General features: G+C 38.3%; 2 protein-coding genes and 1 long non-coding RNA gene across 3 annotated transcripts in view; all 3 read right to left on the bottom strand.

Annotated features, from left to right (window-relative positions):
* Nucleotides 1–2,662: 2,662 nt before the first annotated feature.
* Nucleotides 2,663–6,991, bottom strand: LOC124285686 (dynein light chain roadblock-type 2-like). Its single transcript, XM_046721959.1, has 4 exons — nt 6,856–6,991; nt 4,677–4,752; nt 3,677–3,844; nt 2,663–3,012 (listed from the first exon to the last, which is right to left on the bottom strand). Exons 1-4 carry the CDS (start codon nt 6,856–6,858, stop codon nt 2,978–2,980), a joined length of 282 nt encoding a protein of 93 aa, XP_046577915.1. The 5' UTR covers nt 6,859–6,991; the 3' UTR covers nt 2,663–2,977.
* Nucleotides 6,992–11,948: 4,957 nt separating this feature from the next.
* Nucleotides 11,949–18,954, bottom strand: part of LOC124285677 — a 29,282-nt gene continuing 22,276 nt past the window's right edge. Inside the window, exon 2 of the long non-coding RNA XR_006900865.1 lies at nt 11,949–12,454. This is a non-coding gene — a long non-coding RNA (uncharacterized LOC124285677). The remainder of the gene's footprint in view (nt 12,455–18,954) is intronic.
* Nucleotides 12,277–17,749, bottom strand: LOC124285676 (secretory immunoglobulin A-binding protein EsiB-like). The gene is made up of 4 exons (XM_046721950.1): nt 17,560–17,749; nt 15,548–15,735; nt 14,562–14,648; nt 12,277–13,714 (listed from the first exon to the last, which is right to left on the bottom strand). The coding sequence occupies exons 1-4, from the start codon at nt 17,716–17,718 to the stop codon at nt 13,618–13,620; spliced, it is 531 nt and encodes a 176-aa protein (XP_046577906.1). The 5' UTR covers nt 17,719–17,749; the 3' UTR covers nt 12,277–13,617.

Genomic DNA, 18,954 nt, shown 5'->3' on the forward strand with positions numbered 1-18,954 from the left:
ATCAGGGAGGGCCTCCAAAAACTATGAGTGCCTTATGGGGAGGGTAAAAAACAATAATCCACATTAGTGGGGGTCAAGAAAAAAAGACAATAAAATATCACAACATTTTGTCTTTTGATTCCCATGAAAGACATCAGCAAGGACTTGGGGAGGGTAATCCAAAAATGTTACAATCATGGGGGTCATTATTATGATGTATCCCTAACACTATACAGTGCACTCTGTCAAACTCGGACTCTGTCTTTCTCGGATTGCTGTATAAACAGGACTGAACTCACGATCCCGACGTAATCCTTCTTTGTTGTCATAATAAAAAAGTTCTGTATCTCGGACTCTCATTATTTCGGATTTCGGACCAAAGTGTCGGCCCGATAAGGAAAATTCGGACTGAGCAGGAAGTCCGCTTGGCCAATAAACCTTGCATAAACATTCCGTTGATTGGTTTGTGTATTTTGTCTTATTTACTTAGCAGGAAGTCCGCTTTCGGATTAAACATCGTGTCTGAGCGTGAAGATTGGGCGGCGAGCGAGATGTCACTTGTCAGTGACTTGACTTACATTACATGATCGCACAAAAGATTGAAATAGTAATTTTATATGCACGCTTGACAACTTTTATGAATGTTGTTGTTGATTTTATTCATTAGTTTATTCAATTTATTTAATGAATTCCTCGAAACATCGTTATTTTGCTCTTTGATTAATGTTATTGTGGACCCACTGCCAAGCAGGTGTCCAAGAATTGTTGTTTTTAATAACATTGCGAAAAATAGTTTATAATTTTAATTCTGCTGATAATATATGATAAATTGAAATTTAATAAGTGTTTTCAGACATTGTGAAATGTGATAGATTTAATATATGAATCATAAGTCAGGTAAGTTCCTAGAATTATGTCTCCATAAAAATCTGTGTACTTCGGACTACTGTATAATTCGGACTTTTTAGTCGGTCCCAAGCTGGTCCGAATTAGACAGAGTGCACTGTAGTAGGTTCTTCCTAATGGGTTGCTGGGTGCCATTGTACAAAGCAACCGTAGCGCTACAACTGTCATAAATCTATGTTACAAGCCGATATGGCTGAAATATTGCCGATGTGACGTTAAATAATAACTCACTCACTCACTATGTTACAAGCTTTGGGGTTACGATCACCTCAGCACTTAGATTGGTTTGTACAATGGCAAGTAGGTGTGTTAGCACTATACCTGTGCTAGCTGGTGTCCCCAGAATAACAACACCTGTGACCTTCATCACCTCTAGCTTTGTTCCACATCATGCAGTAACCAAATGATATTATGGAATAAGATCAAATCAAAGTTAATTTATATTCACTTATGCTACACATACAGCTTTTCCATTCTTCTTAAAGTCAGCATAAATCAGAACGATACATAAGAATACATGTATCATTATGTACCAATACAATATAGCACTATAGCACAGAAATCTGGTCATATTATGTCCTATCCTACCTTACGTTAAAACACAAGCTTACTATTGGTTAAAGAGCAGCCAGTTATTTTCCATTTAGACCATGTTTATCTCATATAAGCTTGATATAGTTTCTGAAATGAAATAAATGTTTAACCCAAATTCAGTATAAAGTGGTATATGTCAGTCTAATTTGGTAGAAGGGAAAATCATGGCATGGCACTCATCAAGGCTTGTGTCATGTGGCAGTAGAGACCCTTGTAAACACACTTGTAGTGAGTCAGTATGGTTTTACACCGCTTTTAGTAAGTTTTAGCAATATTCCAGCAATATCAAGGCAGGGACACCAGAAATGGGCTTCACACATTGTACCCATGTAGGGAATTGAACCCTAATCTTCGGCATCACCAGCCAACGCTTTAACCAACGGGCTACCCCAGTGTCCCTGCACCTCTAGTAACTGTCAGTAACAGTAAACAAGGAAGTCACTGTAGCTGAGCGAGTTAGGCGGCTGACTTTGTGTGCTGACGATTAGGTGCCTGACTCTGAGGGCGTGAGTTCGAATCCCAGATGGGGCTCAACTCAAAAAGTCAAGTTGTCAAGTTCTGACACAACCAGATTTCAGTGGTCTTTGGCCGTGAGCAGTCAAGTGTTGATCCTATTTGTACACACATGAATATGACAGGCTTGAATGTCAAGGAAATTCCATCATACTTCAATGTTTAGAGGGCTGGCTGTACCATTGTGACAGTGACACACTGGCCACTAGTGTTGGGAATTGGTTGAAATCTCACAATTGATGATTGCTTCATTACCAACAAACAATCATCGAAAACAATTTGTTAGCATCATTTTTCAGATTTTCCTATCCAGGTTGTTATTGCAGATAGGTATAAGATGATGCACCTTGCTACTTTAAAGTAATAACTAATATGTCATGACTATAAACTTCCTGTAGTCTTCAAGAAATATTCACTTTCTACTTGGAAAACACTTTAGAGCACATGTCAAAATGTTTTCCCATAATCACTTCTGTGAAATCCATGAGCATATGACATTGAAAGACAGAGTATTAGAATCAAAGCATATCTTGGAGTCGACCCAGATTAGCTGATCCTGACAGAGAAAAAGAGACACAACTCTGTATAGCAAATTGCAGCACCTTTGATCACGCCTTTATAAAGCAAGACATTCTCCTTCCTGAGAGTAATAATAAAACCAAAGGCAAAATTCAGAGATGAAGATTTAATTTCAATAACAAATGACAATTTCATAAATAGATCAAATAAAACTTCAATGAAACTCTACATGACTTTCACCAAATTCTAAGAATGTGATAAACATACAAAGAATGATGAATATTAAGTAATATTTCGGAGAAACTTGAAATCAACCATTTGTTCGGATACAGGACACCAGGTTCAGGAAGCAGAATAAATATATTGGAATTGACATCCATATAATGACAGCAAAGTCCATGTAGAGTGACAGACCCCTCCCCCCACCCCTAACGCAATGCATGCAGATCTTCCCTCCCAGTGGATCCTAACTCTGGATGACAATCATCAAGTAATCATGGTCTGAAACAGAAAACAACATTCCTCAATATTCTGAAAAACTGACAATAAGTGAGTGAGTGAGTTTAGTTTTACGCCACACTCAGCAATATTCCAGCTATATGGCGGTGGTCTGTGAATAATCGAGTCTGGACCAGACAATCCAGTGATCAACAGCATGAGCATCAATCTACGCAATTATTGTTGACATGTGTCAACCAAGTCAGCGAGCCTGACCACCCGATCCTGTTAAGTCACCGTTTACAACAAGCATGGGTTACTGAACATCAATTCTAACCTCAATTCTAACCCGGATCTTCACAGGTTGCTGGGAGCAATTGACAGTAATATCAAAGATATATAAGTTAAGTGATTAAACAGACGCCTTGTCTTTTCTATCTAACATCAGATCGTGGATCTTAATACAAGTTAAAAGAATGTCTCCATAGTAGCCTAACTTCTGCAGTGCATGTGTTCCAGTTAATTGAAATAATCATCAATACTTGATCATGTGATTTGAAACAAAAAGGGCTACCTGCTCGCAAAATGAATTTATTTATTAATTGTCACAACACTATTTTGTAATATTACATTAGACTTTACAAATTGGTCAAAAGCACCATTTTGATCAACATACCCAGTTCATTCAAAGATAAAAACTTCACAGTATTATGCATATTTTCCTCACCTGGTGCACACATAATCTCATGTTTTTTCGTCCTGAGTCGGAAGAAGCACAACTCATTCTGTGGGTCAATATCTCTGATACAGCTTTTGGCTTTGGCTGCTAAGGAATGAATCAGACCGGCATATTGGACAGTGGTCGAGTTGTCCAGCGTTGTCCTGATCGGGATACCTATAACAAACACAGGCGCAAGCCACATTAACACTGCTATCAACAGTATTTCACTCAAATCCTGTCTCCTCGAGAGGAAAACCTGAGGAAATCCAGGTCTAGGATGTTTATCATTATGCAGTGTGGACTGACAAAGCTAGAAAATAAATCTGGGTGAATATGGGATTCGAAACCCACAAAAGGTTTTTGACTAAGGGACATAACTCTACACAGCACATTGTGGTGATATGGATGAACAGAACTCTGTCTGTCTTCTTCTTAACACATTCTCAATATTCATTCTCTCCCACCATATTGTTCATGAAAGGCAATGTAAGTAGCATTTCCTTGGCAGCAACTCACATTGTGGGAGAGTTTGAAGAATTATGTATGTGTCGGTGACTGGTCTGCCCAATGTTGCCAGACCAAAGGTAGTTCATGAGTCATCACTTTATTTCCATACATCTTGATTAAGTATTGGACAAAATCATATGATGAAATAAGCAAGTTGATTGGGTGTTTACATCCAGATAATAAACATAATAAACAAATCGGATGCGATGTGAGCATGACCACCCGATCCCATTAGTCACCGCTTATGACAAGCATGGGTTACTGAGGATCAATTCTAACCCGGATCTTCACGGGTCTAACAAAATTTGAAAACTCCTTCTGAGTGCATGGACATCAGTCTCTGTTCACTCCCTACAGTTGTGTAGCGGTGAAATCAAAGTCATAAACAGAGACACACAGAACAGTTTATGTTGCTGTACACAAGATGAAAGTTGAAATGGTCCTGTGTGCCATCTGTTTTTGATGAAAATTCTGTTTACAGACAGATAAACAGTATTACCTTCACTGTTGACTACAATGATTCCCAAGACACCTTTGTGAGACTGGATCCTCTTGAATGTTTCTTCTACGTCAGACTGAAGAAAGAACAAAATGTTTTCAGTGGTTTAGCCAAAATAAGCACTGGATATAAGTTCATATTAATTTTTATTGCAATATACTGCAACATATGTACACTAGTTATGATCATATATTGATTACATTGTTATTGAATTAAAGTAAAAATTAAAGGGGATCCCAGGGGTTCAAAAATCCCATCACCCGACGCCCGGGACATGTCAGTTTTCATTTCGGGCAATCAAATACTGGTATGTTACTTGTCCGTGGGCTACTATATAATCTCTGCTTACGGTTTCAAACTGCAAGTAAACTTGGATTTCATTTCATATCTGCTCAAACTGTAGTTATTAAATTGTGCAGTGATAATTAAGTAGAGTTATCCTTCTTTGCCATTTATCACTTCTCGATAAATAGTCCAGTGAACATTAACATCAAATACCATGTTGATTTATTCTTTCATAATTACATCATCATGATTATGTCATAAAAATCAGGGCAAGTGGAAAATTAGCCAGGACAAGTTACTTTCTTAAAGTCACTTGCCCTGAGGCCAGTGGCTTTTAAAAAACAATTTGAACCTCTGGATCCACGAATCTTTGAATACTACTGCTATATTATTTGAATCTGGGACCTCCTGAATTTCAGACTTTAACCTTACAGTTATGACAGCACTCCATTGACTTAATCTAAACCATTGATCACATTGTTGATCAGATTCCTATATCCAATGTCACAGAAATAATGTGACTGAGAACTTGATCATTTTCATGTGTCCTGTTGTAACTAAAAGTAATAATTTCATTTTTCAAATATATCAGGTAGTGTTCAGACTAAAAGGAATCATGGTCTCCTTGACTATTGTTCCTCTTGTACTAGTATTTGAATCTTTGGAGACCCTAAATTTCTAACCTTTAACTTCTGTTTACCAATGATGGGTAGTGTTCAAAGTTAAATTTGTTTCAAATAACAGATTGACTTTAATCACTGGAGAAAAGGTAACGTTGGACATTTTTATTAATCAGGCCAACATGACAACAAAACATGGAAATGCTTAACTACGTACATTTACTCGGGTTTACCTAGGATTCCAAGCTAAGAGCTCTAGGCACTTGTTCGGAAATCTTGTTGGGAAATCGATATTTTGCTCAAATCAGTGAGTGGTTGAGAAGTCAAGGCCATAACTTATTACTATTTATCATCAATTTGAAAATTTAAAATTCCATTTTGGAACTGTCACTGACATTTGCTGCAGACTTGAGGATAAATATTGGCCTCTGAGCAGGTCGAGATAAATCTGTTTCACTGAAACTGTTGGAACAACTCCATGAACAGGTATCCAATTTCATATTTACTAATAAGTTTAACTAGTAGCATGACCACTAGTCTCAAGACATTTGTGGAGAGTCACGGACAAATTTAGATGTCAGTACTATCAAATTAGTCTTTATAGGCTTTGTGAAATTACATGATTAAGATCATGATGAAGTGTTTAACATAATTAAGAGCACACTGGTCACAAAAACATTCTACATCATTGGGAATCAGGGATGTGTTGGATAAAAACCAAGTCTTCCCCAAATTGGTTTCCAAAGTTTTTCAGAGCAGGATCACAGTTGTAAGATATCACTTTTACTATTATTTGAATATGGATAGTTACCATATGGGTTGAAAAGGTTCTTGAATAATAATGAGATATCTTCTGTTGGATAAGTTACCATGTGTATCACAGTGTGTCGCTGATGCTCAAACCTAATAACATCTACATGTTTCTTTACTGGCCCTAGTCCTTGACAACTGTGACAACACACACAGCATAGACCCTGATCAAAATCATACACCGATATGAATTAGTTAAACGCGAGAACAGGCAAGGTTAGCTTAGAAGGCAACGTGTACTTATACAGTACCTTAGAAATATTTAAACATGTGTTGTTATGTACTCCACAGATGCAGGTGCTTGGAATGTAAAGAGAAAAGAATCATCAGAAAATCGTCCACACAGTGGGTGACTCATAGATAAATTGTCTGCTTCGAACTTCGATCGAAGAAATAAGGAGGTTTCAGACATCATTTGGTTAACTATAACAAAGTTTTCTTCATTTTAACTTGGAAATACTCACCATGATTGCAGACCGGGGTGTCGTTGCTAGGGTATGTCCCTCTACCTGTGTTGACAAGAATCTGCCTGCGTTTACTTCGACACTTCCGGTACACAAGCAATCGGCAAATGTCGCCCTTATCACGGACACAACCGAAGTTATGCCTTCTATCACGTGACCTGGTTGGGGTTGCTAGGTTCACTGGTTGATGTTTCCATATCAACGCCGAGGAGGATAAAGCTTACATTAATCTAGACTAATTTGTTCTTTACAAATGCAATAAATACTGAAAACCGCAATTAATTTGTGTGCATTATTGACGTGAATAATTGAATTTCTTCAAACAGAGAAGTACCTATCTTTTAGAAAGGAAAATATACCATTTCAAACGCGTCCCATAAGGAAGATCCTAAGCTTTGGCTTTTTTCTGAGCGAGAATACATCTTATTCCGAGTGAGAAAAAGTGCGTGTATGTATAATTTTTAGATACACAATACAAAAGGTACACTCCTATGAACCTTGGTAATAAAAATATTTTGAAATTTATGTTTTAAAAAGTGTAATTATACTATTAACTGTGTTGTCACAAGCTAAAAAGGTAAATTCATTCAAATGTCTCCCATACGATGAAGCCGTTTCAATTTCATTTAATAAATGTAACATAATGAAAGGGGATGGTGGGAACGGGAATTAATAAAGGAAACCAGTTTTAGTTATCTGATTTTGTTTCTATACAATTTGCCAAGGCACCCAGCTTGTCAAGAGAAGATTCTTTTCGTTATAAAATTTCAAAAGCACTATCATTCCCTCGATAACCGTAAATCTGTTAATACCCCACATCTGATTAATTTGTAATGAAAACGTCGATTTCTTTGTTGATTAACGTGATGTAAGAAAGGCCGGATTAGGAGACGCTTGAGAGATCGGCCCGTTTGACTTTTACGGTAGTTTCACATTACCGCCCCGCATTGGCTTAATGTCGTAGCATAGCCTGACGGGAAGTAGGCCTGAGGAGTGTGCTGAGTTGGTCAAACCCAAGCAGGGGTATGGAACAGAATAACCTTGGAAAGTGGGCGAATCTTGGATTCGAACTCACGGCTACACTATTCTGGCACGACTAAGGGACGCAACTTTGCAAATCAAATTGCGGCATCTCATTGCTATTATATAGTCCATATCCAGCCCCACTGAACAGAAATACACTCAACAGAATTTTAGGAATAAGTTTACATTGGAGGTTTTCTAGTATACTGGACAAAACCTTGACCAGCTATCAATGATTGATTGGTTTCAGATTCAAGAGAGACAACTCCGTTAATACCTTTTCATTAGTTTGTCCAGAAGAGTTATGGATGATTTACATAGAAGAGGAAGTTGATTTTAGAGTCATTATTACAAGGACATCAGATCAGCAAAAGTGATTTCAAGTAGAACAGGCATCCCTTTGTCCACTGTTTATCGTGTTTTGAAATATATTGCAAATGGATATGGCATTGAGCTACATACAGGGAGGTTGCAGGTAGGCATACAGCCAGAAAATTGTCTTCCATGGAGGTTGCACTACTCAACTACATACAGCCATGGAGGTTGCACTCAACTACATACAGCCATGGAGGTTGCACTCAACAACATACAGCCATGGAGGTTGCACTCAACTACATACAGCCATGGAGGTTGTACTCAACTACATACAGCCATGGAGGTTGCACTCAACTACATACAGCCATGGAGGTTGTACTCAACTACATACAGCCATGGAGGTTGCACTCAACTACATACAGCCATGGAGGTTGTACTCAACTACATACAGCCATGGAGGTTGCACTCAACAACATACAGCCATGGAGGTTGCACTCAACAACATACAGCCATGGAGGTTGTACTAACTCACTCATGGAGGTTGCACTCAACAACATACAGCCATGGAGGTTGCACTCAACAACTACATACAGGTCATGGAGGTTGCACTCAAACATACATACAGCCATGGAGGTTGCACTCAACTACACATGGAGGTTGTACTACAGCCATGGAGGTTGCACTCAACTACATACAGCCATGGAGGCTGCACTCAAGGTTGTACTCAAACATACAGCCATGGAGGTTGTACTCAACTACATACAGCCATGGAGGTTGCACTCAACTACATACAGCCATGGAGGTTGTACTCAACTACATACAGCCATGGAGGTTGCACTCAACTACATACAGCCATGGAGGTTGCACTCAACAACATACAGCCATGGAGGTTGCACTCAACTACATACACAGCCATGGAGGTTGCACTCAACATGGACATACAACCATGGAGGTTGCACTCAACTACATACAGCCATGGAGGTTGCACTCAACTACATACAGCCATGGAGGTTGCACTCAACTACATACAGCCATGGAGGTTGCACTCAACTACATACAGCCATGGAGGTTGCACTCAACTACATACAGCCATGGAGGTTGCACTCAACTACATACAGCCATGGAGGTTGCTACTCATGGAACTCACATACATACAGGCCATGGAGGTTGCAGCCATGGAGGTTGCACTCAACTACATACAGGTCATGGAGGTTGCACTCAACTACATACAGCCATGGAGGTTGCACTCAACCACATACAGCCATGGACATACAGGTCATGGAGGTTGTACATCAACTACATACAGCCATGGAGGTTGCAACTCAACTACATACAGGTCATGGAGGTTGTACTCAACTACATACATAAGTCATGTAGGCTTATGAATATCATAGTGTTATTAGCTCTTTGTGGATCGGGCACAGACCTAAAATCAAGTGATTATTCTATATTTCGACCCAGAATAGGGTTGTTTCTTGGTATACACAGATTTAACCATAAAATTAAAAGTGTCCTTGTTTTTATTGAAAGAGACGAATTCGTTGAGTTCAGATACAAGGGAGATAACTCTACATATCACGTCAATTCATAAGTCTGAAGCTCACCCAAAATCATAGCTGAAGGAGGCATTAGTAAAATCCACAACCATAGCGACTATCAATAATACAATAATACATGTGTAAGTGAGAGTTTTGTTTTTAAAACAAGAGTTAACAATCATCTTTATAGCTAAAACACATGGAATTATCATGAAACGGCCCTCCTATTATCAGAATTTTGCGGGCCGCTGCAAATGATATTGGACCGCTCAACCTTAACGACGGGCCACTATCAGTTCTGTTGTCAAGTGACGTCATAGTGGGTGCGTCGGTTCATTCGACATTGGCTTTGGACTGGCATATATTCTGGGTCAAACAAGTCAAAGCAACCCGAATTCCCGCTTTAAATAGCGGTAATATTGGCTTTCTTGCTGGTGCTAACCTTAACAATTGCATTATTAACGTTGTTGTTGGACCAAGACCGAGCACTGACATAGTTTGACATGTTGCAGACTATGGTCTTTTCAAAGGCCAAGGTCGAATATCGTCACTTTCTGTTGTGACGTCACTTGCATTGTTCGATGACGTAACTGCATTCGGGCAGTCAACCCCGTCTGAAGATGGTTTTGAGTAAACTTACAGTCAAATTCCTTCATTGTTTCCTTTTTCTTTTCAACACAAATTCCATGTATTTTAGCAATAATAACGGTAATGCTATTTTTGAGGGCATTATTATTTGCAGAGGCCCGCGGTCTTCCATTCTGCCCGAAATAGCATTACCCTTATATTAACACATATTCGTATATACAGTACAACCAGAAATTACCGAGAATTTAAAGATTGTAATTTAATTTTTTCACTCATAACACAGAGTTTAATTGTAATTTATTAGCAGAACATAACTCCAGATTAAAAGACAGGTGAATAGTTAGTATTTTGCATACTACTGATCAAAGAAGTTAGAAAGTCGTGGTCCATGCTGTCCCAATATCGGACCACCTCTTCTTTCATTTCAGCAATATTTGTCAGATTTTTCTTATTGACACTTTCCTTCATAAGTCCCCAAACATTTTCTATTGGATTTAGGTCAGGGCTATAGCTTGGCCAATCTAATAATGTCATATTTTGGGTCCGAAACCAGGCCTGTGAATGCTTTGAACGATGTTTTGGATGGTTGTCCTGTTGGAGAATCCAAAAGTTTCCATAGAACAAGTGAGCAGATGGAATTGAATGTCCCTCGAGAATATCTGTGTACCGCTCACTGTTCATATTCCCTTCAAATACACAGAGGGACGTTGCCCCTATCACAGATATCCCTCCCCACACCTTTAAATTTCGGACTGTACTTTGCGCGTTGATACAAAGGTTTTTCAGTTTGTTTGGTCCAGAATTTCAGTGTATTAGGAAACAGCCACACAGAACTTTCATCTGAGAAAATCACATTGTCCCAGTTAAAATTTCTATGCTGTAAGCACCAGTTCAACCTTCGCTCCTTTTGTTCAGGTTTCATGATCGGTGATGAAATTCCTCGACTTTTCTGCCAACCAATTGCATGCAGCTCAGTTCTAATTGTCTCCTTACAGACAGCCACAGTTCCTCTATCAATCATATCCCGCCTTAAGTTTTCTAAACTCCTTCGTTTGTTTTTAGAAACAAGAATACCAAGCCGCCTCCTGTCACCGACAGTCAATTTTCTGGGCCTACCTGCGCCTCCCTGGTGCTCAATGCCATATCCATTTGCAATATTTTTCAAAACACGATAAACAGTGGACAAAGGGATGCCTGTTCTACTTGGAATCACTTTAGCTGATCTGATGTCCTTGTTATAATACTCTAAAATCAACTTCCTCTTCTCTAAATCATCCATACTGAGGATCAGTGAAAATGTCGTCTGCTAGCAAGTAAACGAAGGGGGATAACTCTTCACAAACTAATGAAAAGGGATTAACGGAGTTGTATCTCTTGAATGAAACCAAGCACTTGATAGCTGGTCAAGGTTGTTTATACTAGAAATCCAATTAAACATATTCCTAAAATTCTCAATAATTTCTGGTCATACTATATAATAAACTCAAATTGGTGGTTGAAAGTATGAGCAACAGTCCATTGAGGCACCAAATCAGGAATCACAGATCCTCCTCCAATCAAACATCTCACTCACATCATAATTTGGGGAGATTGGAATGATCATAAAAGTAAATATGACAGAAGAGTACGTTTTAGATAGTAGATTTTATTTCTCAACATGTAATGTAACAAATAGTGTATACAACACATCCATAACAGCAGCAGCAGAAAATAAGCTTTCCTTCATCAGCATAAAACCTTGTGAACATAACGTACTTGCATATTGTATCACTGGTGTATTTGTGACCTATACGAAAACTGACATCAGCGTGAACAATTCTATATTCAAACCAACTTCAAAAACAATGCAGCACAAAAGAGAATAATAGCATAAAAAGCATGATTAAACACATATGCTTGTGGGGGTGTAGGCGGAACAGAACATGTGCCTTAACTGAAAATACAATTTTCTGTTTTGCTTGTCCAGTAAATATGAATATATTTAAATTCATGGAGTTTAACAGCAGCCTTTTTGCTTATTTTGTTTTTTCTCCATACTGGACAGTCCAAACTAAATAATTATCCAAATGTTAAAGAGACCTTAAACAAAAGGATATACTTCAATAGGTTTTCAGCAGTAATATTTATATGATTGACTTGGTAGGTTGACCTTTGTCATATAGAAAACAACACACGTTCAAGAAGCCATTGCACATTTCTACCACAGTAAACTGAAACAATCCATAATTGTCACAAACAACAATGATAAATAAATTTCTAAACGTTGGTTACAAATAGGCATTGTAATACGTCTCATAAGACTAAAATATAAACATTGGTGGTATTATACATTCCTATCCTGACAAATGTACACATACTGATTAAAACAAAACTAAACTAACATCCAAATATTTATCTTCTTTGATAAAATGAAGATCTAACAGTAGGATGTACACGTTCTTTTGATTTAACTGTTGGACGGACATATTCAGCAGTCTTCATGGGACTACATCAGATGAATAAATTTAAATAATTATTCAAACAAACACCAACATTATCTTTTAAAATAACAATCGAACAGTTCAATGGACATATTCCATTCTTTTAATTTTTTTACACATATATATTCAGCAGTCTTCATGGAACCATATTTAATGAATAAGTTAAAAAAGTATTCAAAGAAATATCAAATATATTTTGGTTGATAGACAAAATACTGATCAAACGGTTGGACGGATGCGTTTCATTCTCTTATTGGTTAGACAGATAAATGTCGTCATGGATGTCGTCATGGAATCATGGCCAAAGAATGAAGATTAATGGACATTGCATATTATTTGATCAGCAGCTGGATTAATAAGCATATTATCTCTTGATAACATGGGATTATTGAAGTACAAATACAGTAACTTGTTAAATATAAGTATTTGTGATACAGCAATAGAGTATTGGAACATATGGACGAATAACATCAGGATTAATCTGGGATTCCCCACAAACTTAGTAAACAGCAATATTTTCTTCAAAACTGATATTTATTTCAAATTCTTTTCTCTTAAAATCAGAAGTAACTTAAAATCCCTTTCAATGCAATGATTTATAAGTAAGGATTAAATCTTTTTCATTTTCACTGGTTCTTTTATCAGTGACATTATAAAAACCTAGTCATTATATTAGTCATAACTAATGAATCATTATTTTGTATTTCCAACTTGGGGATGTCAATTAACATTTGCTGTAGACACTGGTGTTGTATCTCCCCACTAGGCAGGTCCAGACAAATCCTTCAACACACTGACCAGGTGAGAATCTCCCTGACCTAATCACAGCCTCCTTTGGCACAGACCTCGTTAAGGACCTTGTGTGCCTCAGCTACTCCCTTCGAAGCTGCGTGATGAATTAATGTGTGGGCCTCTCTGTAAATAAAACAAAATACAAATAATTAAATAACCATCAGATTCATTGTCACTGTTTACTGGAATTAAATCAAGTGAAGAACTATCATTTTGGTTTGTTTTTTTAATGCCACTCATCAATAATACAGCAATATTAGGGCAATACAAAATCGAGTCTGGACCAGACAGTCCAGTGATCAACATCATGACCATCAATCTACGCAATTGGGACACGATGACATGTGTCAACCAAGTCAGCGAGCCTGACCACGGGATCCCATTAGTCACCTCTTACAACAAGCAAGGGTTACTGAAGACCAACTCTAATGGGATCTTCATGGTTGGAAGAACTATGAAGATCCAAGTAAGAACTGGTTTTCAGCAAGCAGTGCTTGTCATTAGTGACAACTAATGGGATTGGGTGGCCAGGCATGCAGACCTAGCTGGTTGATGTATGTCAGCATATCCTATTAGCATAAATCAATGCTCATGATGTCCATCACTGGTCTGTAAGTTCCAGCCTAGATTATTTACAAACAATATCATATAGCAGGAAAATTGCTGAAAGCAAACAATAACAAGCAGACAAACAAACCAAGTGAGAGAAAGTGACTAAAACCGTGATCAACAGTGCTCCAGTTGTATCACTGCAGGTGTTAATAATCAAATCCCTGCCAGACCTGTGATTGATGCAATGAGCATCAGGTCAGAATGACCCACAATGGGCCAGATAACACAGATAACCACTCACTGCTGCAAGCTGAATTGTATTATTTTTTTAACACTGGAGCAAACATTCTTCTGTTGATATGCCTTATGATAATTATTTTTTCACCTTCAGTATATAATATTTTAAGCGTCTACTGACCCTGTTTTGATGTCAGTCTTCAGGCCCCTGAGGTACCCGATGGCCAGGTTGTAGGAAGCATGAGGGTGACCTTGATCGGCAGCCTTCCTGAAATAGAAAATATGCAGAATCAGCAAATATTTCAGGACAATACATCAGACGTTTTGAATCTCAGCAGGACCATTTAGTAATCACACTCCTGAAATCTTGCCAGCCTATCACAACAGTATGCATGAGACCATCAACTGGTCCTACAGGACACTCAATTGAAATAACATCTACTATTTCTGCTTGCCACAGGCCAAAGGACCAGCAGTTATAAACCAGAAGTACATCCCCGGTACAAAGATGATTATAAGAATTACAAAGAGCTTCATATTGACATTAATGTGCTCATGGGATGGGGTCCTAGGAATGTTCCAGTAATATCATGGCAAGGAAACCAGACTTTGTACACAAATGGGGCTACAGGCAGGTAATGCGCCTCAAAATCAATTAAGTAACGACATAATATAAGATTTCAAGCGTATGGGTATGCGCACATAAATACCTTTAATGCGTCTAACATTTAGTTTCCGTGCAAATGGAAATCTATTTCGGATAAATACTTGTCAAGTTTCTTCACAAATGGGGAATTGAACTCAGGTCTTCCGCCTCATGAGAGAAGGCTTTAACAACAAGTCTCCCCCACTGCCCTAATAAGACATTAAGGTCAAGAGGTTTACCTGGTGTCAATGACCTAGCCTTATGACCCCGGAGAATTCTAACAATTGTGTAACCATAATTTGTAATCTATGAATTTCTTTTGCCATATTTTCATAGTACCTTTTCCAACAAAACACTCATTATACATTATCCTAACATTTGTTTCTGACAAACCTGTAACAGCAAAATTCTAAAATAAACTGAGTTCATAAACGCCTTCTTATTATATTCCACTTATATAATCTTATTATTTTCTGTGAATATTTTCATTTTAGATGCTGGATGATAGAATAGAAATTTACCTGAACCACTCCATGGCCTTGCCAGCGTGTCGGTCTGTTCCCTTGCCATGTAAGTACCGCTGCCCCACCTGGTGTTGTGCAGTTGCATATCCCATATGTGCATAGGCATGGGCAATATGGAAATGCAGGTGGTCAAAGTAGAAGTACGCATAGATGACCAGTGACACTGTGAACACAATCAGGAGTACCTGAAACATAACAATGGAGGCTGAAATATATGAAACAAAACATCGGAAGGATGAAGTATCTTAAACCCAACATAGGTAGGCTGAAGTAGGCTTCCATCAGCAGTGGCTGAGCGGGTTATGCAGCCGACTGTGTGCTAGGCCCTTATTCTCGAAACGTTCTGAGCCCTAAGAATTCTTAACTTTGATCGTAGCCAATGTGATAAGAACGGGCTTAAGAAGTTTGTAGGGTTACGAACGTTTCAAGAATAGCTAGCCAGGTGATTAGGTGCCTGACTCTGAGAGTGTGGGTTCAAATCCCAGACAGGACTCAACCCAACAAAAGTACTAGAATCTGTACTTTACGGGGAAAGCGTAATGCCAAATATAACATTTGTTACATCTGGCCACTTTCTCAGTGTTCACAAATAGCATCTGACCCTCTGACAAATCCGGCAGATTCGCTAACGGTCAGACAGAAGTCTACAACCCGCCGGCCCCAGTGTCTGACTGTTTATTTCACGATGACTTTGACTGAAGTTGTTTTATGTGACATGTGACACTTGTTTGCTGTTTATAAATCTTATGTTTGTTAATAATTTCAATGTCAATTATAAGAAATATTAAATCTGAAAAGTGTGTATAATTTTATTCCATGGGTCCTGTGCATTTTCAATGGGTCAGACAGACATCTGAAACTTACAGGACCCAATGTCCTGTGACTTTGAAACACCATTCATGAACACTGCTTTCTAAATGGCATTGTGTATTCAAAGTAAGGATTTCTAATAAGCATACAAAAAAATCACAATTTTGGCACATCCTCTTGGTATTCCTCTTACTTCACTCCAAACTTTAATGTATGTAGACAAATCTGTGAAATGAGGGAAATATTGGTCCCACCTGAGTACAATTTAACAAGTCATTTCACAACAACATGGCTTGGTATACAAGTGAGCGAGTAACATTTAACATTGCATCTACATTTTCTCAGCCATATAGCAACAAAACCAAATGGAACACAAAGTAAGCATGTTATCTGACGTTTCATTAATAATGTATTTATTTTCTTTCTTTTCTTTATTATATCATTCAAAAAGCCAGAATGTGATTCAGGTACAATGACAGTCATTCCGACATGATGCATTATATCACTAAAGTGATCAATATCTATTTTATCACTGAAATATTGTAAATGATCAAAAGGAAATAAGAGTTGCTGGTGTAGATGAAACACGATTATGACAGATATTTAGTATCATGATGTATGTGGCATCTTTTCATTAACATGATTGTGGCAGGAATTCTGCATATTTAGTCAGTTTCAATGAACAGCAGTTTGAAACATTATATTCTGGATCAAGAGATGTGGGATAAATCATAACACGTGAATATATAATGAATCTTATCTCAATGAAGGTATCCAATTACTGACTCCTGTCTACAGATTAAATATTGATGCCTCAACAATCCATGATTGTATGTCCAGATGACATTTGATGTTACTTCTGCTATGAAACAGACGCAGTTTATCGAACCAGTCTATTTCTGTGTGCCCACCCCGATCCGCATCAGTCCCCGTGATTAACAACAAAGGTTAATCGATTATTGATGTCCACGAACTGGTTTCATCTGCAGTTTTAATAATCGTGTCTGTCTGCATACACTGATACAAAGATATGAATAATACAATATTTAAATGTTTAGCCCTAAACGCTTAAGCAATGCCTTTGCTTCTTTTACTGACGAGATCTAAGTAAATACTGAACTCAGTGACTGACTTTTGACATTCATCACATGGCACCAAAGTCCCAGTACCCTGATCAACTTCAGTGTGGACTTTCTCACCTCTAAGACTCGCACATATGTTGGGTCAGCCTTCTTCTTCCGAGCAAGATAAATCTTGCCCCCATACGGCAGGTCTGAATTCCATTCTGGGTCCTGGTCTGGCTGATAACGCTGTCGAAGTTCGGCTCCACCGATGCCCGCTGAACTTGCGGTCGCCATCTTGTGTTCATGAGCTCTCCTCTGTACGTGGCCGGCTGCTGGAGCTTGGTTGTTGCCATGACTACGACGGGCACCTTGCGACGTCAACAATGTAGCATCCAGCTTAGTAGCGGTATGCAAGTGGTTAATGATATCGATCAACTTGCGTCAAATTGTATCATCGGGTCGTGTTTGTATACCCGACTAATTCTAAGTCAAGGTCCTATTCAAGATCCATCTGTTATTGGCATAAGTTTGCCATTTATCAACAAAGCCAACAAAAGATGAAGAGTGCGTATTTCTTTCAACACTGATACTGTGATTCTCACACCCTTTTTATGTGCGCGATTCGGGTCTCAAATGGGGTAATTTGGGCCTATCTGCATGGTTTGCGGTACCCATGTTGTACAAATTAGTATAATTTCACCATTTTTGCTTCAGGTCGCAGTACGTTTATCTCCTAATTTACCACTTTCTAAATGGCATTGTGTATTCAAAGTAAGGATTTGTAATAAGCGATAAATCACAATTCTGGCACGTCGTCTTGGTATTCCTCTTATTTCATTGCAAACTATAACGTATGTAGACTAATCTGTGAAATGAGGGAAAATATTGGTCCCACCTGAGTACAGTTTTTACAAGTCATTTCACAACAAAAAGGCTTGGTATACAAGTAAACGCGTAACATTTAACATTGCATCTGCATTATTTCACTCAAGTGTTGTAAGGCATTTTGTCGGATCTACTTTCATTGTACCTGAATCAAACTCTGCCTTTTTGAGTATTATAATAAAGAACAGAAAGAAAATTATCATTAATGAAATGTTTATGTTTTCTTGTCAGATAACATGCTTACTTTGTGTTCCATTTGGTTTTGTTGCAATATCTGCTGAAATAGTGAGTGGGTGGGTGAGTTTAGTTTTACGCCGCACTCAGCAATATTCCAGCTATATGGCGGCGGTATGTGAATAATCGAGTCTGGACCACACAATCCAGTGATCAACAGCATGAGCATCGATCTGCGCAATTGGGAACTGATGACATGTGTCAACCAAGCCAGCGAGTCTGACCACCCGATCCCGTTAGTCGCCTCTTACGACAAGCATGGGTTACTGAAGGTTCATTCTAACCCGGATCTTCATGGGTTAGAGGTTATTTAGATATCACCAACAGCATAATACACTTAACTTTCCATGTCATTCTATTTCCACTTAAAATTGAAATAGTGAAAATAATGAGTGAGTTTAGCTTTACGCC

This window comes from Haliotis rubra, unplaced genomic scaffold, assembly GCF_003918875.1.
Source record: "Haliotis rubra isolate DU_JTF1 unplaced genomic scaffold, ASM391887v1 Scf366, whole genome shotgun sequence".
Lineage (NCBI taxonomy): Eukaryota > Metazoa > Mollusca > Gastropoda > Lepetellida > Haliotidae > Haliotis > Haliotis rubra.

Coding starts and splice junctions, on each gene's coding strand:
- LOC124285676 (XM_046721950.1), bottom strand. CDS start 17,718: ATGGCGACCGCAAGTTCAGCGGGCATCGGTGGAGCCGAACTTCGACAG. Junction 14,649..15,547: donor AAGGCCATGGAGTGGTTCAG/GTAAATTTCTAT, acceptor TTTCTATTTCAG/GAAGGCTGCCGATCAAGGTC. Junction 13,715..14,561: donor AAGACTGACATCAAAACAGG/GTCAGTAGACGC, acceptor TTTTATTTACAG/AGAGGCCCACACATTAATTC.
- LOC124285686 (XM_046721959.1), bottom strand. Junction 3,845..4,676: donor CATTGTAGTCAACAGTGAAG/GTAATACTGTTT, acceptor TGTTTGTTATAG/GTATCCCGATCAGGACAACG. Junction 3,013..3,676: donor TGAGATTATGTGTGCACCAG/GTGAGGAAAATA, acceptor TTTCTGTTTCAG/ACCATGATTACTTGATGATT.